A 21,303-nucleotide genomic window follows, 5' to 3' on the forward strand; every position below is an offset into this window, starting at 1 on the left:
CATCAAGGTTACTACAGCAGTTCAGCCTCCCTACATCCATTCTTTTATTATTGAGGTGACATTACATATCAAGCTCTGGAGTATTTTCATTTTTCCCATTCATGTACCAATTCAACAATATCCATGTTTTCCTAAAATGGGTCTTTGAATCTTCCCTTACATGAAAAAAACTTTTTGACACCCAAAAACAATTGTCTTTAATCTAATGGCTAAACTGAAACGACCAATGGGCCAGAGATCTGAATCATACCATTTTCTTTCAATTGGATTCAAGTCAAAAGCAGAAATAAACTTTTCAAAATTGATCAAAATGAATGAAAAATAACGACTCCCTAATTCTCCATTAATAAACAGATCAGTCAACATGATTTAGTTAGTTAGAATCAACCCACCTTTCCTACATAATCCTCTTCGGACAAAGATCTTCAACAAAACCAAAATGTGTGTTTAATAAGTTCTTCTGTAGATATTTGTATTGATTTAATTACATTTTAAAGTACTTCTTTAAAAAAAGAGAGTAAAATATGAGAAATTAACCTATTAATTAACCACACATCAGAATTGATTAACGCTCCCTTGATCACTTCAGATCAAATACTGAAAATATATTTTTTTTTTTTTCATTGAATGTATTCAAATGAATTACTCCTTTCTGCCATTTATGGTCTTGAAACACCTCAACTAACTGCATGTTGATTAATGCACTTTATTTTAGTATAATAGAAATGAAATCATCTGCTTTGATGCATAAGTTAGAGAAAAATTGTAGTGCTTCAAATATCGGATTCCAAAGTACTGTTTTAATAACTACGTGCAGAACATAATTTTCTCTTTTATATATTATAATCTTTAGGAAAGAAAGCATAATTAAAGTCGCACGTCAGAGCTTCAAAAAAATATTTTAAAAAAATATGCCAAGAAAAGCCCAACTGAAAATGCAGGGCACTAATACATAACAAATTCAATTTTGGATATTTTTTGTGTAAACCTGTTAAAATTTCATTTACCAACATCATGGGAACTTTTCATGTTTATGAATGTGTGAATGTGAAACATATCGATAAAGAAATCAAATGGATTTCGGAGGCCCCTAAACGTGACAATATTTTCATAGCCTGAAGCTACACTTGGCACATGTCTGTTGGCTCAACAGGATGGAGAGGAGGAATCTACAAACAGCTCTGGCTCAGTCACATGCAATATGATTCATCAACAATACAGATTGATTAAAAAAAGAGATGGATAAAAACATAGAAAAACACCTTTCAGAAATTGCAGGAAGCAGTGTGAGGCAAGGCGAGCAGTAATAAGCTCCTGTGCTCTTCATGTTTGAGTTGGATATGGAATCGCTTTGCTTTTCCTCCACAGATCTCCAAGCAAAACAAGCAGGGTGGGGGGATAAAATTCAGTTTTACTAAGTAAACTGTTGATGTTCCAGTAAAATCTCTGTCAAATGCTGCAGAAAAATACACAGAATAACCAAACAAAAAGGAAGGACACTGTAAAGTTTAGAGACGGCAGCGAAATTAGGACTTTACACTTCTTGTTATATAACCGAATAAAAGCACAACCACGGGCCCTCATAATACATTCAATGCAATATTCATAACAGAAACTGAACAAAGTAGGGAGAGCTGCCCATTCTAGGCTCTAACCCAGTTTGCCTGAGCAACTGTGTCCTTTGCCTTGCTAAGGTATTCAAAGCTCTTTAAGCAGCTGTTTCATGGGCAGACCTGACCCACATACACACACAGCTCAGTTTAGCCAAGTGGCAGAAGGTTATAACGAGCATGTGGCAATGGGTCGACAAACTCTCCGCTAGGCACAAGTCAACACACATGAGGCATGAAAATGTTGGGAAAGTGGGGGAAGGATCATAAATGTCGGTGTGTGTGTTTGTGTGTGTGTGTGTGTGTGTGTGTATGGGAGGACGGTGGGGGCTTAAGATGGTTGATAGAAAAGTAGGGGGACAAGACAAAACATGTCCTGAAGAATGATTACTGAGTGAAGAGCCAGGAAGCAGCTGTACTTGCATACCTGGAGATTGTAAAGAAGGGGCTGCAAACTTCTGCTTGGCTCAAATTTGCAAAGAAACTGCAGACAAGCCTGAGCTACAGTCGCACTGCAAAAGTCAAGCTATCCTGCGTCTAAGCCTGTCACAATTAGCAATTAATCAATTAAGCACATTATAAATTGAAACAAGCTTGATCATTTCTATTTGGATGATTCATTGTTTTCTTTGTCTCTCTTTCTACCAAAGACTGGATGGCTTTGGTTTCAACTAGTTCCTTTTTTGAAGAACAACTTCATTAGCCATTTTACTTGCTGTTTTGTTCAATTATTTTGAAGATTTAAAAAAAATGTCTTCCAGTTCCAGTGTTAAATGCATATTAGAAATTAAAATTCATTGATCTTTTACAGGGTGTACTTGCATTATTTTGCCACTATCATTATGTTACTTGAAAGTGATCTCAATACAGCAGTATTAGCGCTTATCACAACAACATCTGGGACAATTTATTGTTCAGCAAAGTTTATTAGCAAAGTTTTTCAAAAATTAATACTGTGGACCCCTGTCTGTTTTGTGGAATGTAACTAAATTATTCAGAGAAAATCTGTTTATTCACAGATTCTTCCATAGAGCATATCTAAAATATTTGAAAGAAAATGCAGTTTGGAAAACTGAAATACCTAGCCTAAACTTTCTGTGCTGAGTAGACTGAAGATATTTAAGACGAAAATTGACATTTTGACAAATCACTAACTGATTTCATGAGATTTGTCACTTTAAAACTGGCTAAATCCAACAGTGTGCCATCCATCTTGTTTCAGGTCAAATAAAAACAGACAATTTGAATAAAAAAAAACAGCTTTTCTAACTTGTAAATTTTGCGCGTACATATAAAAGAACAGTAGCTCAAAGCTTTAAATGTCACAAATTACGAGAGTAAACTTTAGTCAGTTCTGTTTACCAGAAGTAGAGTGATTTATATTGGCGGTGTTTCTATTTCATATAAATCAATGACAGTGTAATGCTGCTGTTGGTACAATTGAGCAGTGTGTTTTCCAGAAACTAGGTTGGAACTCATCAGTGACTCATAATAAGGACGATAATAGATGATTAATTACAACAGCTGCTTTCTGGAGCCTCTCTTTACGAAGCCAAGGTCGGCGGATGGGGAGGTAAAGAGCAAACCCCCCCAAATTGCTCTCTAAATTTGAAGAAAGAAACTTTCATATAACACATTTTCTAAACTTCTCACTCAGTATTTTACACCTTATTTAATGTCATTTTTTCTTCCATTCCCCAAATAATGTCTTTTCTACTCTAGCCAGTGTGAGACTTGATAAGAAATATATTGTCTCCAACATTATCTTACAGCTACCAGTGTGGTAGGAAAGAGGGTTTGTCGTGATACAGCCTGATGGGCACACAATATATAGGAATGAATACACATGGACTAAAAACCTTCAGACTTTTTGTAAGCCAACGTAAAAATGTTAATTGACAAATCTAACTCATATTTAACTCATATCTAATCTCTCTAAACTCCAGAATTTTTTTTTTTATTATTATTTTTCAGGAGGATTTATTGTTATTATTATTAAGCCCGGGCTGCACGGTGGCGCAGTTGGTAGCACTGTTGTCTTGCAGTAAGAAGGTCCTGGGTTCGATTCCCGGCCGGGGTCTTTCTGCATGGAGTTTGCATGTTCTCCCTGTGCATGCGTGGGTTCTCTCCGGGTACTCCGGCTTCCTCCCACAGTCCAAAAACATGACTGTTAGGTTAATTGGTCTATCTAAATTCTCCCTATTTAGTGTGAGTGTGTGTGTGTATGGTTGTTTGTCCTGTATGTCTTTGTGTTGCCCTGCGACAGACTGGCGACCTGTCCAGGGTGTACCCTGCCTCTCGCCCGGAACGTAGCTGGAGATAGGCACCAGCAACCCTCCCGACCCCATTAGGGACAAGGGTGAACAGAAAATGGATGGATGGATGGATTATTAAGCCCTTGTGACAGGAGAAATGTTTTTCTGGTAAAGGATTCTGTTGGCTTTGTATGTTTGTGCTTCAGATGTTTTTAATCTAAAAGCCAGGCTGAGAAAAAACGGCCCAGTAACCTTCAGCATTCAACCTTCTGAATGAAATGCAGAAGTTGCTGCAGTAAATCTTTTAGCAACAGCACATCTAACATTTTATTTAAAGAAAAGTTAGAAGAACATATGTTGAAAGCTGACAGTAGCAGAAGCACAGATGACACAATACTTACCAATGTTTCCCATACCCATCGCAAGCTTTTCATATGCATCAAGCAGCCCTAGTCTCAAAAGACATCATGTCCAGTTAAAGTCCGTTCCAACCTGTTTATTTTCAACTTTTCTGTGGAACTATTTATCCCAGTAACCCTGTAACTTACTTGGACTGCTTTAAACAACAAACAGTCTTTGTGATTGGGTCACAATCTAAATCATCTTATCCACACCAGAAGCTTTTAAAAACAGGAGCTAACCAAAATTTACAGCAGGATTTACCAAAACTGCCTGATCATAATGAAAGACCAATAGTTAGAAGTATTTACTGGATTCAGAGAAAAAATATTGGCTTTAAATGCAGCTGTAAGCAGCACCTTAACCTATCCAACTCTGAGGCTGGACAACAAAATCAACACTGGACAGAGACAGTGAGCTTGTATTATTCTGATGCAAATCCAATATCCAATTAGTTTTTTTTTTTTTGTTTGTTTGTTTTTTTTTAATCAACAGATTAAGTCAAAAAATGTTTTCAATTTACATAACAGATGAAGAATATAATTTTTCTCATGATTTTTTTTTTTTTACTGAAGATTAAATCTTCAATTAGGTAATCTGCAGACTATGCATTAGTTGATCTTAAAGGGTGTGGAGGTTTCCATCTAGCTCTTCCATTGCCAGATAACATGCAATTTCAGCTCACATTAAGGTATGAAGGATCATTAACATAATTTACAGCTCCATCTCATTGTTATGCAAAACCCAAAGGCCATAAAAATAATATAAAAATACAAAAGAAACAATACCATTACCTGCGTTTCAATGTATATATTTCCCTGCTAAAATAATTTCCCTGCTGAGATGAATAAAGTAATTCTATATGAAGACAGGACAATAATGTGTAATTTGTCTGTACTTTATCTACAGGGCCAATGTTATTTTTAACCCAGTGTTCACAGGGAGAAAATCGCATTTAAATCTGAGCTTCAGATGTTAAAACCTGCAACACTCACTGAGAGAAAGCAGCCGCTTCCTAAAAACTAATTCAGAAATTGATTTTTTTGTTGTTGTTTTTCCTCACAACAAATAAAAATAAAAGCCTCACTGTCAATATGGCATTACATGCTTTCCATTTCCAAAGTCACGATCTGCTAAGACACTTTCATCCTTCCATTCTGTAGCTGTGGCAACTTGCAGCGAATAAACACAGCTGTGTTTGGAGTTTAGGAGACAGTTTTCGCTAAAGGGATGCCATATCCTCTCCGGCGACAACCCACTAACTAACTAGCTGCCTTTTTCAGACTTATCTGGTTAGATATTTGCCTGCATGGATGGTGTCTGGGTGGTTCATGTAGACACTGGCAGTCACAGATTAACAACTCTAGGTCACAAAGAGTGTTGTAATGTTGCCTAAATCTTCTCTACCATACTTGATAACTAAGCTCTTAATTTGTGTGCTGAGGTGAAATGATCCATATAATTCAATGGGATTGACAGAAAAACAACTGCATACATGGCACGGTTATGCAAACCTCTGGCAATGACCCCAAGAGGTCTAATGTAAGAAGGAAATGCTCACATCTTTCATGCCTGATAATTTATCTTGCTCGCAGCACCCAGCCCGTACTCCTCTTACCAAAGCTGTCAGTTGAGACCCATTTTAACCTCTCTGTATTACTGAGCAAAAAGCAAAGAGGAACGGTGTGCCTCTAAAATTTTGAGACTCACAAGAAATAAGCTGCTGGTCAAAGAAAGAGTGGAAAGACATAAGTATAATTAAATAGTTTTACAGAAAAAGGAAGAAATAATAAGCATTTCTGGAAAGCTAAATATTAATGAATAGATTCAAAGTATCTGCTTTTAAGACTACAGTAAAACAAAGAAACTTCCTTACTTCAATATTTAGCACATTCTCCAATGGATACATCTGAAGCCCACCCCACAGTGTAAACTCAGCTCTTCACAAAAACAAAGTCTTTCCTTACAAAGCTTTAACAAGAAAACATTATGCATCGGCGTCTACAGATTAGCCCTGTGGTTCCAAATAATTTTCTGTCATGCCCCCCCAGGGAACATACAATTTTTCACGCCCCATCTTGAATTGAATACTATTGAGAGTCTGATACTACTTAGCTATTATCTATGCAAACCACTGGAACCAACGTTCTGCACCCAATCACCCGAATATGAAAACAGATTAATAAAATGAGCTGAAACAACATCAATTTTAAGTTGTTGCAGCTCATTTTATTGCTTAAAGCTACAAAACAATTTCAGTTTATTAACTCAATTTGTAACATTTAATCAAAACTTGTCAGCCTGAAAAGAGAAAAAGTGCAAATGATTCAAAGGGATGTTTATTTCTTTAAATACAGTAACAATCAAAACTTTTCTAAACTGTCAACTTTGGTTACTTTTCAGCCTATTCAGCTTATTCTTCAAAAAGGTATGTCACTTTTTAACATTTTTTATGCAAAGCTAGCAAAAATATTGTTTACATTTTAGCTTCCTCCTTTTTTCTTTTATCAGTCAAACTCCTCCATGTCTCCTGCTCCTCCATCAGCTCTCTGTGCCTGTGCTGGCTACTTCTTCTACTGGGTAAAAAAAGGCAGCCTGTTGATTAGTTTGGGCACTGCCACCTAGTGACTTGAGGCTTGTTTATCGTTCAAGCATGAATAAAAACAATAACAAAAGTCCTAGTGCCTTCCCCCTTGCCGTCATGACATCTCAACAACAACCTTAATTAATTAGTCAAATAGTTCAATTCACTTTTGCTTTCTGTGAGCGCACCTGTTCCTACTAGAGGTACATGTTTGACTCTATGTTGGATCTGCAGAACATCATAAATTAAATAATGACTTGTAGAATGATGATTTTGAAGTAGTTTCATTTTTAAAATACTTACGACAAGTCAAACAAAATCCTCGGCCTTCTTCAATCATTACAGAACCATCAACGCTGTTACTGATTTGCCGAACTATTTGTTTGTTTCACTATTCTGCAAATCACTTTAGATTTGAGTAAAGCACGGAAGCCACAATAAGACTAATTAAGTGCTAATCACCTGACCAACGGTAGTCCTTGGTTATTAAAAACAGCAAAGTGCCAAATAGAAAAAGCAAGATTACTGTCATCCTACTTACTTATGTGCAGTGGCTCCTAACGGGTTAGCAAACAGAAATGAAATAGTATTTGCTTAGCAGTTATCATCTTTCAGGCTTTGTTTAAATTTTCATAAATACTACTGTGGAACAAGTATTATTACATTAAAAGTCGTAACAACTCTCTATATTATCTGAGAAACCATAGTTAACAAGTGAGAAATCCCAACTGCAACACTGGCAAAATGATAAAACAGGCAGCAGAGAGCTTCATGCAATATGCATTTGTGAGCACCATGTTTTAGTCAATGTTCCATAATACATGTAGCATCGTCCTCAGCTTAATGGGAGCTAGTAGTGAACTAGCTGTTTTTCAAACTGCATGAAATGGACTATGTTGTTTCTAATATAAATATACTTTTGGAGTGGCAAAATAAAGCAATAATAAAACCAACGTGATTTAATGGTTGGCCACAAGCGGAACTGAGTGTTCCTTTCCAATTAATATGCGATCTCCTCTTCCACAGCTCCTGCACTGATAAAGAGATTTTCATCTGGTTGGTTGTGGGGACAAGAAACAATTGAGGTTGTCACTACCCTGCATCCAATTCTGCTGAAGGTTTTTGTACTTAGAAAATAAAACACAACTTCAGAAATAAATTCACATTTTTGCCAGCAGTTTCCACCTACTGGGAAGCCTCCACCAGTAATCTTCAGCCACAGCTAGCATAACAAGGCTGTCTTAGCTAGTAGCCAGAAGATTATCGCTACCAATAATCAGCTGGGAAGGAAATAAATATTTACATGTTTTCACAAGTTCTCATTCATCTCAGTAAATGTATGCCTTCTTCCTTCCCATTCATATAATTGGTGCATTTTAGTTATACAGGAAGAAATTGGTTTCAAAATGATACACTATCAACATATTTCTGGATAAAAGGCCACAACTGCCGATAGCTGGCAAAACAATATGAATATCTATTTTAATTGGCCAATTTTTAAATTTAACTTCAAACAAATGGTTGAAATGATCAGAAAAAGTTGTACATCAGAACAACATTTAAAAGAGCATTAAAATACCGTAAAATCCCAGGGATATTTTTCTGTACCCCTATTAATGGTCTGTGTTGTGTGATGCTAGTATCTACAACCTAACAGTAGCGTACCATTGTCTTATAGACCTACAACTGAAGCAGGCCCAGAAACGGGTCGGTTGTATCGGTTGCTTTTAAAGTGGAAACAGACAAAGCAGCTTACTGAGAGGCAGCGACCCCTACTGTACCGCTCGCTGGAAGTGAGGCATTAAACCTCAAATTGAGGCCTAATTTATGTCCCTCAAATACACTGAAACATGTGAAAGGATTCTACCCAAATCTGAATATTCAGTGAACTCATTTCTAAATGCTTGGATTGTTGAAAGAAACTTTCAATAAGTGGTTTTTAGTAATTGTTCTGCTTGTTTGGTGTTTAGAATAGGTGCATTAAATCAACTGTAATAGTCTTTAAATCAAGTCCATCACTTTAGATTATGCCATATTTTTGCCATTAACAATGAAATTGTAATGTTCAATGATAACACTGTACTGAGTATGTTACTTTACTTCACAGCCAGAGTTAGTTAATTCTCAGAAACATCTAGTGGTAATATCCGAACTGCTCCAAAGTGGGTTATCTCCTGCTCTCTGCTAACGGGTATAGTTTATTCCTATTTTACCACATCTGTGACTCCTCCTGCTCCCACACAGGTTCAGGTGTGCTTCTCAAGAAAAGCATGGCTCCTGTCATGGCAAGCTTAATCATCCCCAGCTGAGCCACTTCACTTCTAAAACACAGAACTTAACTAGAGCTGAAGGAACACACATAGAGTTCAGACCGGAGTTCTGTTCAGCCCACAAGTGAGAAATGTATTTTTTATTTCATAATACAAATCTGGGTTGCTTTTATCTAGTTCAACTTCAAAATCAATGTCTGCCTAGCAGTAATTTATGAATTAGATCTGAAAGGAAACATGGATTCATGGTCACCTTATCTCTACTCTTATGAAACAAAACAGAAAAAAATCGTCAGAAGTTCATTTTGCAGAAATACAGCGAGTTTCGATTTTGAATAAAAAGAGGAAAGTTAACTATGGTTTAATTTTGTTGTCAACTGTTGTTGAGCATGACTGTGAGAGAAAACCAGACCACACAAACCAAAGCAACATATCAACATATGCATGGGGTAAATATTGCAAAAAGACCAAAACAAGCAGCCGTGAATAAGTCTTTCTTTAGTAAGTTGAAAAACTTAACAGCTTTATTTATATTTTTCTTGCTTTTATATTTTTCACATGAATTCAAGACTAATTTTGTAGCACCCTCTAATTATACAACATTTGTCTATCAGCACTAAGCATTTCTCTGAAGCCTCAGACTTCTATCAAGCCTCACATGTCGACATGTTATAGAAGACGGTCTCCTTTCAAATAGCTTCTTATATGTTTGTGTTCCCTTTGAGATTAGTTTTAAACACATCATATAAAATGGCTCCCTTTGAGTATTCTTCGCTGAGAAAACCTCCACACTGAAGAGTGTTTTTGTCAGTGCAATTTATACTCAACAGGCAATTTTGGGGGGGGGGGGATTTAAAATCATGCTTATTTTTTAATGAAGTATTTCACTTCCTGAAGTGATATAAGGAATATTTAGAAAATGCAAATATAATTTCAGAAAAATAAAATATATGAACATGGAGTACAAACCCTGAATTTGATGTAAGGCTAAAGGTAGAGTTTATAGCTTGATGGTCTGCTAAAAGGCTACAAGTACTTCATATTTTAAATCAGTGCTCTGCACCTTCCTTTGGTATAAACCCAGATTAGACGAGCTAAGGGGCTAAAGCTAACCGCTAATCCTGTACAATTTCTGTACAAAAAGAAAACTACACTTTTCTATTTACTTTTTCTATCAATATTTATTTGATGATAAATATTGATAGAAATATTTCTATCAATATAGAAATTGATAGAAATCAATATAGAAATTGATAGAAATATTTCTATCAATATAGAAATTGATAGAAATTTCTATATTGAAAACCAAACAGGCCAAAATAAACACAGGCAAGGGGACGCCACATCTACTGCAGGTAAGATGTTATCTGCTCACGGTTTAACAGAGCTGCACTTCAAAATCCTAAATCATCCCTTTAACTATTATGCTATTGGGGGGGGGGAAACAGTTGTGGCCCAGGGGCACATATTCTCCTGAATCCGGCCCTGGACAGAACCTCTGCCTCTGGATTTCATTCATAACTCCCTGGTCCCGATGAGGTGCTCCATTCAAAGTGAAATGCGATGCAAATTTGCAGTCATTCATGCACTTCAACTGGGCCACAGATAGAGAGACGGGCGAGACAAACTGGACTGAGCACGGTCCATATGATCCTAGCAGCAGGCGGCGGAGGAACCAACTGCGACCCGAAAGATGTGGCACGGATGGTAGAGGATTACGTCATCGTAGGAAAAAAAGGAGGACGCCTCATCACAGCAGACCTTTACCATCCATGATAAAACAACCTCCCATCCAGCAGGCCGGTTCAACCAAAAATAACGATTATTAATGCAAAGCCACGCTGAAAGTAGGCTCTCTGTAAGCAGATTATCCACGCAGGCGGAGTGGTGTGACGTTTCTAGAATGTGAAGCCTTGCTTCATCAGTTTGTCACCAACAAGCAAAAAAACTCTGTTTCGCATTTTCTGACAGACGGTAAAATAAAAATGTTGCAATGGTGGCGAATAAGCCGCACTGAAAGCTAATTGGACTCGTCATTAAAGGGGCTTATTGTACACAGCCCATTGAATGAGTTGACTCCTTTATAGGATAAAAACAAATAAATAAACAGGCATGTCAACAGAATGGTGCATGGACGGGTTTTAACGCCACAATGCATGTTTCAAATGCGACGCACATTTCAATAGCTACTGTTTTTAAACGAAAAAATATTGAATGGGCTAAAAAAAAAGAGCAGCTAGCTAACAAACAGGCAGCATAACAGTCACAGCTTGAAATGCGTTTAATTTTCTTCACATTTTTCTTTTTTTTTTAATAAAAGGGGTTGAAATAGAAAAAGCCTTTTCTGAACTGTTATCCCAATGTTATGTAGCACTATTAGCAATTTCAGCTGCACGGTGTATAAAAGTGACAGAGCTAAGCTAGTTTGCTAACGTCAACTGTTAGAGGAGAAAAATATAAAGCGTCCCCATTCTTACCGTCATAAACTGCTCCAGGGGCGTCCAGTTTTTAAGGAATTAAAGTGTTGCTGTGGGAGAAAATGGTTCGTGTAGGGGGGGCGATGTAGCCCGGACATCCAAGATCAGTTGACCCAGTGCCGATGAAAGCCGAGCAGCAGCATCGTTATCACCGCGCCGCCTTACACACATCCATCCAGCAGAGCGGGGCCTCCTCCGGGCTCGACCGTACGACTTGCTCGGCGACGACGACGACGGATAATCCACAAGACAGAAGCCCCTGCAGCAAGCATTGGCTAGACGCGGTACCTATCCAGTCATTTCAGGCCGTCGGAATGAGAAATGCAGTCCCAAAGCGAGCGAAGAAAACATACAATGTGCTTGTCAAAAAGAGAAGAAGGTTGGTGTTGAAAACTGTCGGATCACAGAGAGAGAAAATGTTGCGTTTCTGACTTTTCCAGCATGAGCCAGCCCGTTGTTGTCAGCGATCCCTGATCGCTCTCTCTCTCTCTCTCTCTCTCTCTCTGCAGCTGCTCTCTTGCCTTGCAGCAGCACAGCAGCGAGCTGTGCAGCGACGTAATTGCGCAACCGCACAGGGCACTGGGGCGTGGCCGTGGAGCGTGAGGCGCGGCGTTTGATTTCAAACGCACCAAGGTAAACATACCTAATCCAAGAGTAATTTCAGAGAAACTATTAGTTTTTAAAATACGCATTGAAAAGCCTGGAGGCAGCCCTCATCTTGTTATATTTTGCCCAACAATCAGGCAACTAGCATCACCAACTTCTCTCTACAATATTTATAGTAAGCAGACGTAGAGTATTTAAGCCTTTAAAAATATTACTTTCATAACTAAAGGTAAAATTATAGTAATTTCTACCCATTTCTAAAATTTCTGTCTATTATGCCGACTGCAAGTAACTTGACTGAATGAAGATCAATTCATATTTTAACTTAAAATGCGCCAGACACAAACAGACCTACAGTTTGTTAAAATGAGACTTCTTGTTTGTCTGCAAGCTTCATTGTTCTAATGTTATTTTCTGTCTGCTGAGCTTGATGTGCCATTTGAAGATCAGTAGCAAACAATATATTTGGTCACTAAAAGTTACATATAAATACTATCTACAGTAAGTTTTGATGTTGAAAGTTTTATGTTGAAAAACTGCAGAAGGAAAGTGTTTCTTCTGCATGAATTTGTTATTTTGTAATCATGTTTTTTAATTTGTATTATTCTTTTCAATTTTAGTATTTAAAATGACAGAATTTGCACAAAACTTTATGGTTTTGTCTGTCAGATTACACAACTTTATCCAAAACCTAAACATTTAGCATTTGTTCTCCTTAATTTTGGCTTATTTAAAAATAAAAAGTAAATTATTTAAAGAATGAAGCATTGACAAAGATACAGTGACCAAAAACAGATCAGATGATGAATAAGCTTTCTTTTTGTCTACTCTCATCTCAAATATTGCACCAGTTTGCATGAGTGATTCCTATTGACTGTGACCGTATTTAAATGGGCGGAAAATCATACACCATCTGCTGTGAAGCAGAGCAAAAGCAGCAAGACCTTAAGGAGATTTTCCCTGTGAAATATTCAAAAAGTTTGAAAATGACTACAGGACAGAAGAAAATGTTGTTGATTAGATGACAATGGCTTAGTGTGCGAGGACTGCTAATAAATAAAGATATTCTAATAACTTCTAGATTTGTTGTTCAATTGTTACTGTTTCTATATCTTTGTGTTGAATAATAGAACATAGACATGTGAGTGAATGTAAGCAACTGACATTTTTTTTATCTAGTTTTCAACCTTTGTGTTTTGCTTTAAAAAAATGGTTTAAAGTGGCTAAATTAAAACTATGTATTTTACTGGATAATGGCATAAAGTTATAAGTGTATAGTCATTGAATGTATCAATTAAATGTACATTTTTGGACTGGCAATACAGAATTATGACGTTTATAGTACAGTAAGCTCATGCAAATAGGCAGAAGTTTTATTCATAAAAACCTCTGTTGCTAAATTACAGAATCCATTGGGTCATAATAAATCAGTATTTGAGACAATACACATATATTTTTTTCAAATATCTTTAAAAGGTACTTCATTCATTTTATGTATTTTATGCTCTTGACTGTCTATTGAAAGACAACCAGCAGCAGATTCATTCATGAACATTACAAATCTTTGCTGCTGGATGCTGTGAGAACGGTAATGTGGGTTGTACTGACCTCAAGTGGCATGACAAAGACAAGCTACATGTTCCACTACGGCAAACAATGGAGCCATTGTACACACAGCTCTGTCTGGCATACAATAAAGTGCACTGATGAAGTGGAGTGGCAAGAACAAGACAATGAATCCAGTGTTGTCGATCTGCGCTGCCCAAAGGACACTTTGTAGTCAGAGGAATGATAAAGTGAACATGACAGTTCAACTACTGCTCAATTCAGCTGCTGCTCTGTTTTAATTTTTTTCCGTACTTCATCCCACACCAAAACAATAAGTTGGAGCAAAAACAACAAACAATAAATGAATAAAACATTTGATTAGTTTAACCTTTTGTAGCTTTTTTTAATGAACAGCAAAATATTCATACGTCTTGGTCTTTTTTCACATTTTGTCACATGTAATGTATTTTGTTGTGATTTCAAATTGTAGTGCATAATTGTGAAGTGGAATGAAAAGTGAATTTCTGTGTTGTTGTCTTTGTGCCACCAAGAGTGTGCAGTGAAACTGATGCGATGTGTATGTCTAAGTAAACAAACAATAATAATTTGTGGTGATGAGTGTTTATATCTCACTCTAGGTCTTTACATAGATGTCTGACACACACTCCACTCTGACGTTCCTGCTCCTCATGTATGGAACACCTTTAGGGCAAAAAAGGTGGGAAATTTTATGTCTTTTACACATTGGCAGATTGTTGTCATCCAATCACTGCTTGGGTGGTAAAGAACCAATCATTACCAACAAGTCTAAATACTATTGGGATTTAAGAAAAACACAAGAGAACACAATATATTTGAATTTTGTAGCCTAATAATATGTAGTTGAGCATATAAATAAGCTTAATGTGTGGATTTCAGTGACGTTTCTTGATCTAATATATCTAATACAGCAATGGATCTGATCTGTGAAAAGGTTCCTGAGTTTTGAACAAACAGTATAAAAACACACAGTCTGGATTTGCACTTTATTTCTCTTGACTCCAAAGAGCAGTGGGGTAAAAATACAGTTTCTATCTGCAACCTAATTATGCGTGTCTATATTTAGTTCAGTCTACAGGGAGTTGGATTGAAGATGTAATTAAACAGCATATCTGAACCTTGTTAATGTGCAGACGGATGACCTGGAGGAAATACAAGTGCTGGATGAATAGGTCTGAGTCACTGAGCTGAAGATTACAACAGCATAGTTAGGTTGTACAAAATTAGAGATCCTTTATGTGCTCTGTTTTCTTTTTTTTCCCACTTGACCTGCAGGGAATACAGACATATCAGTTTTCTATGCAACTGAAAAAGATGAGTAATTATCTGATATCTGATTCTGGATAAATCCAATACTTTTTTTTCCTCACTTGAAAAAGGTTTTCTTTTGCCTTTCACTGAATATTTGCATAGCATACAATATATTGTAAACAGAGATGAGACTGTTTCACATTCTTTACCAGCACTTACCAGCCATTTTAACTGGCTGTAAGCATGATTTTTTTTTGTAGTTTATACATCTGCAAAATCTAGCAGCAGCAAATACATAATATTAAAAAAATACTGGACAATAGATTAAGTTCAATGAGTCCAGTTTTATGTTAAATAACCCCGTAAGCTCTCGCCTACGACATACAAAATACTCACCTTTCTATAGATAGCTGTTTTGGTTATTTCCAGTCAGCAGAGGGCGCCATTTATCTGAAACCTGCACTATCCTAACAGTTATTCCGTCAAAAATCTTAGTCTAAACTCAACAACTTAAGGTTTTTAAACTTTCCTACCACATTCCTAACAAAATATATATTTTTTGGTTAACCGGTCTTTCTATTGTACCATCAATTTAGCGTGTGCTTGCATCGTTGTTTGCCCGGTCAGCCTCTATAATGCAGATTGCCACAAACAACCTGGAATTCAGCAAGCATATAAGAAGGTGCTCTGATTAGGTGAGACTAAAATAAAAATGTTTGGCCTACATAAAAAATATTATGTGTGGTAGCCAAACAACACAACACATCATTTCCACATTAATACATGGTGGAGTACACATTGTGGGGAAGTTCAGATATAAAGAATTTGTGGCAAAACTTTGACACATTTCTGTTCACAGATGCTCTCCACCCAAACTGATTGAACTTTTGCTATTATGGGATCAAGACAGGGGAAAAGATGATTCCACAAAGTTTTAATTAAAGGGGTGTAAAGTAGGTATGCAAACTTCTCAGATATTTCATTGGAAAACCAACTAAATTAGAAATGTACAATTTCTCTTCAACTTCACAATTATTTATTTGCTACTTTCTGCTGGACCATCACATTAAATCCCATCTAAATATACAGAAGTTGGTGGTCAAAATGTGAAAAAGTTCAAGGGTTGTTGATATTTTTCACTGTGGCACCTCAGCATTAAAGCAGTAAATGTCAGCTGAATTCGGAATCAACCACATCTTTTTATTGGATAAAAGTCACATATCTGACACCTTGAATTCTATATTTTAATGACAAAAAATTTAATATTCAACAGATTCAGAAAGGCATATTTCTATTAGAAATATCTGCCTGCTGGTAACAGCTTTGTAGCTTTATGGTTCGTTTTATGCTTTCTCTTCTTTTATCAGAGCGAGGATGCCTTCTCTCCTGGAGGTGTAAGGCGTGTGCTTCAGCTGAAGGACATGAGCAGGAAACAGGTTCCCACTGGGCGCGTACATCTCCTCGCCTTTCTGTCCCATCAGTGAGCGCAGCGTCTTGTTTCTGGACAAGATTTTATCATAAAACTCCACTCCTCCTCTGGCGTATTCCCGAGACACTCCCGCTGCATGTTTGTCTGAGCTGTAGTCAATCCACTGGCTGAGAGCGTCAGAGGTGAGGAAGTAAGAAACGGCCCCAATTCCCAGCGCCAGAATGTTCACTGAAAAACGCATCAGCACGGGGCCGCCATGCAGGCCAAACACCTGCTTCAGCACAACGCTGTACACCCAAACCCCGCCCAGGCAGAACGGAGCCACTGCAGCTGTCAGGACCGGACCCCCGGATTGTAAGCGGGCCACCTCCCGAGCGATGGCGAACTTCTGTGCCTCTGTGGAGAACACCAGCGCCTCCTTCAGAGCAGAGCCAGCCTCGGTGCGCCAGTCCACCGTTTTCCCGTTGATGAAGATGTTGCGGTTGGTTATTCCACTCGGATCGTCGGTGGTGCTGTTAAAGTTGGCTGGGATGCCGATTTGGGCGCCAGCAGGAAGCCATGGAACACCGGCACCAACCGGGTGAAACCCGAAGGAGGCGAAGGCAGAGAAGTTCTTGACTGAGCTGACACGGAAGTCCTTCAGGACCTAAAAATGACAAAAATATGAAAAACAGCTACAGTCAGTGCCGCAAAAAGTGGGTTTGCACTATGCAAGGCATAGGGGTGCTGAGTTAAATGGTGGGAAAATTATTTTTAGTTGAGAATTCACTGGAAGACAAGTGTTTCACTGCAAAAACACAAAATCTTACCACGTAATTGTGGTCTAGTTTCTCGTGCAAATGTCACCTGAAATAAGAAAGCTAACTTGGAAATAACTTTTCAGCAAGAGATATGAGCTATTAAAGTAAATAATTTCTTAATATTGATTAAAAATGTTCATGTTCCATAATGGCAGATTATTTCACTTATAATAAGACATATTCCCCATGTTATAAATTAAATAATCTATCAATGTAGAAAGTATTTTTTCTTCAATGTTAAAGAATTATTGACTTAAAACAAGCAGAAAAGTTACTTGTAAGTTGCTTGGTAAGAGTTTGTCTTTTTGCAGTATTTTAATTTGAGTCATGCTGTTGTTTGGTGACAGGGAGCTAAAGATGGAGAGGCAGAAAATAAAAAAATGGAAGAGAGACAAAAAAAAGCTTTTCAAAGTGGTTAACAGACCACTTTGAAAGACATTTCAATCGATCAAGAGAAGGCTTGTAAATATTTAGATTGCATTAAGTTACTACTAAAATGACAGGTGACTGTTGTCTTACAACTGCGTGCTGTAGTTACAGGTATACAGAGATGCTATTGATGTGTCCACATACACCTGAGAAAGTATGTAGCTGCACCCCTGACTACAATAACCCCATGAGAGAGTCACTGTTTGATTTTTTGTTTAACTAGACTGCAAATCTGATTCAAACAGCAGAAATCAAGCAAAACTACCTGCTGAAAGACACTTTCCAGCTTTTCCGACAGCACCACTGGCTCTCCCTTATGCCAGGCTTGATAGAGCTGACGGTAGGACAAACCGGGGAAAACGTGGTAGAACATGTTGGCTGCGAAGACTCCTCCACAGCTCGCGATGAGCAATGGAGCCCGGTACTTCTGGAGAAGCACCGAGAACTTGAGGAAACGAGATGCCATCGTGTGGTCTTAATGCAGATGTTTCAGCCTGGAGCAGCAACTTTCAGTACGTGATATCTGTGAAGGAGAAAAATCTTTCATCAGCCTCCACATAGGACAAATTGATTATCTCTCTGCTGCCCCCTTGTGGTCATCTAACAAAGAACCTAGCATGCAGAAACTGGATGTTGCATAAAATGATGCGTTGAGAATCTTCCTTAAAATACCCAGAGAGGCCAGTGCTAATGAGATGTTTGTGACAGCAGGTGTTTTGACTTTTAAAGCACTGTGGAGAAAGTTCATGTTGACTTTTATGAAACGCCTGAATGGTTCGGCGAACAGCTTATGTTAGCACCCAAACCTTAGTGGGAGTAGTTTCTGCTTTTCATCCAGTCTAAGGTGTCCGTTTGCGAACTGATTCCTTCAGTGACTGTAGATTTGATTTTTATTATGTTTTACATAATACAACATGTAATACACACATGTTGTATGCATTATTTTCTCTGATAATCTGTCATTGCGGATTTGTCTCTCAAGTTTAAACTGAACTGAAACCCACAGGGAAGTTGTAAAAATGCAACCTTTAAGTGCATTTATTCAGTTTTTTTGTTTTAACAATTATACTAAAAAATATAGCGCTGATAGAAGATTACATCAAGTTCTCACAGCGTAACTTCTTTACGCTTCTCAGTCAGTAGTGTTAATACATGTATGCAAATCTGTAGAAGGAAAAGCAAATAATAGTGTTTTAATATGATATTTTAAGAAACTAATACTTGAAATCCTAAGGTATAACAAAAATTAAAGAGAGAAATCCTTTAGAGAGCAAAATATATACAAAAAGAACAATGTTTAATGTTGCCGTTTTGCATCTGTTCGTATAATTTGACAATTTTGTAGCTTATTTATCCAAACAATTATCACTCTAACATTTAATACAATTTACTGCTAAATGTCAGTAACGTGTAGCTTCAGCGCTGCTATGGTAGTCCTGTAAATAATATATTTTAAACAATTATCCAGACAAAACAGTTATTGCACACCCAATTATAATTTGATTGGACGTGCCTATGCTTTTATTTAGAGGAAAATACCACATAACACTCACATGTTCGCTGCATCTTTACAAGGACAATTACATACTTCAAAATACTGCCGGTGGTGTCCGTAAAGCAATTCGACTGTCGTGATTATGAAAGCGTTTACGACAAATTAACGACAGCATGAGAATGGGGAAATTAGGGGGTTTCCAGATATTTATTTAAAAATAATTGGTAATGAAACATTAAAGCAAATAAAATATAGACTGTGTGTTGTAGCATAATTGAAAAAAGTGAATGTAAAATTAAAAAGCAACAAAAAGGACAATATGAAATAGTTTAAATAGATATTAGAGTATATAAAGATTTATATTACTTAATAACCGCAGCAAGTTAAAGCATTTCTTTTCCGCAGTCAATATGTGTACAAATTTGACAAACTTTGTATAATAATTTTCTTGGTTCATAAACCTGAAAAAAAATATGGACACTTGCTTATTATTATTATTATTATTATTATTATTATTATTATTATTATTATTATTATTATTATTATTATTATTATTATTATTATTATTATTAACGTTCTGTTATATCTTGACTAGAACGTTAATCACCATTTATCTCTTCTTTCCAAGTGTAGATTATCTTTGAACGTATCAAACATAAGAATCTAAGATCACAACATAACAACTACCTGTGGCTAAGCTGTTGAGGAATCATTATTTTATAAAGGGAGTTGTTCCAGCATCATTCCACAGGTATTCTGTTTGAGGGCAGGAAACTGAAATGTTTTGGTCAAGCAAACTTTGATAACTTAGTTCTTAAATAATCATTAAACCCTTCACTTGCAAACTTAACCTGCTTCCAGTTCATAAAAACACTTTAAATAACTATGAGTAATTTTAATCCAAGATGTTTTATTCTGAAGGAGTGTGTTCCATACAAACAAGCCATGCTCTATAATGTTCTCTTTTCTTAAAAATGTTTGCAGAATCTGCAAGAAGCAAAGCATTTGCCTGCCAAATTACAATCTTTTGAACTTTCTGTCCATTCTGGCGACCTGTCAATAAATAAACAAATCAATACCCTACTAGGCAATCAGTTCACTCCTTCTTGATTGCTTGTCCAAAGCCTAAATCAATGTGTTCTTCTAAATGGACAAGCTTCTACTACTTAGGTGCAGATTAGAGAACAATTAGTTATTTGTGACCTAAGGTTTTTTTTTTTTACACATTAGTGAATCCTTTAACTCCAATAGATTATTTTTATGTGTTCATTAGTACTTTGTATCTGCAAAAGCTTCACAAAAATGTATTCTCTAAGGTTATTACAATGTTTGTGGTACAAATTGTACAAAATAATGCTTGAATGTTTCGAAGAAACTGGTGTTCTAAGCAGAAGAGGAGATGTGGAAAAGAAGGATGTATATTCATGCGTAGGTGTCAGGGTGCTTTTAAATGTACCATGATTTTGTGGAGAGAACTGCATCATTCCACATTATTCATTTACAGTCACTGAACTGAAACAGGCATCATAAAATACATAATGCCAAATATGTTTGGCATTGCTCCTATGTTGCCGCCTTCTCATTATTTTCATGACCATATCAAAAACTTGTCATTTCTGATATATTAAAAATATGTCAGTTTATGATTTGTTACACTATATTTTCTCCCTTTTTACTTATGCCATGAATGCATTTATAAACGACTGAGTGAACATTTCCTAGCCACCTACTATATGTTGTCTTAAATAATGTATCAGCAGAGGCATTTTGATGGAATAACTATACATTCCTGAGTGTTTTCCTTGTGTCGTCTGTGGCTTGAAGGAACCATTCAGAGCTCCTGCTGACAAACAACCTCGTAATTACCAAGGTTTCGGGGAAGCACTTCTTTTAAGTGGCTACTAGCAGGTATCGTGACTAACTTCTCAGTCACTCAGAAGGCATCTGTTTAAATGTGGCAGAGCTTAACCTCCAAGGCCATGTGGATTCAAATTCCTGGTGTTTGTAACATGTTTTCCATATGAAAGCACGAGGGTGCTTTCCAACTAGAGTTTATGTTCTATAAAGCACAGTAAGATCCTGATGCTGTGAGGAAAATCTAACACACAAAA

At 36.9% G+C, this 21,303-nt stretch overlaps 2 protein-coding genes across 2 annotated transcripts in view; both read right to left on the reverse strand.

The window, feature by feature from the left end:
• ptpn4 (protein tyrosine phosphatase, non-receptor type 4) overlaps positions 1-12,062 on the reverse strand; it is a 79,418-nt gene extending 67,356 nt beyond the window's left edge. Inside the window, exon 1 of the mRNA XM_023337115.1 lies at positions 11,596-12,062. The gene's annotated coding sequence lies outside the window, so the exon portion shown is untranslated. The remainder of the gene's footprint in view (positions 1-11,595) is intronic.
• Positions 12,063-16,218: 4,156 nt separating this feature from the next.
• tmem177 (transmembrane protein 177) lies at positions 16,219-19,328 on the reverse strand. Its single transcript, XM_023336512.1, has 3 exons — positions 19,251-19,328; positions 17,963-18,220; positions 16,219-17,114 (listed from the first exon to the last, which is right to left on the reverse strand). Exons 2-3 carry the CDS (start codon positions 18,161-18,163, stop codon positions 16,383-16,385), a joined length of 933 nt encoding a protein of 310 aa, XP_023192280.1. The 5' UTR covers positions 18,164-18,220; positions 19,251-19,328; the 3' UTR covers positions 16,219-16,382.
• Between the last annotated feature and the right edge of the window lie 1,975 nt (positions 19,329-21,303).

The sequence above is a fragment of the Xiphophorus maculatus genome, chromosome 7 (genome assembly GCF_002775205.1).
Source record: "Xiphophorus maculatus strain JP 163 A chromosome 7, X_maculatus-5.0-male, whole genome shotgun sequence".
Classification (NCBI taxonomy): domain Eukaryota; kingdom Metazoa; phylum Chordata; class Actinopteri; order Cyprinodontiformes; family Poeciliidae; genus Xiphophorus; species Xiphophorus maculatus.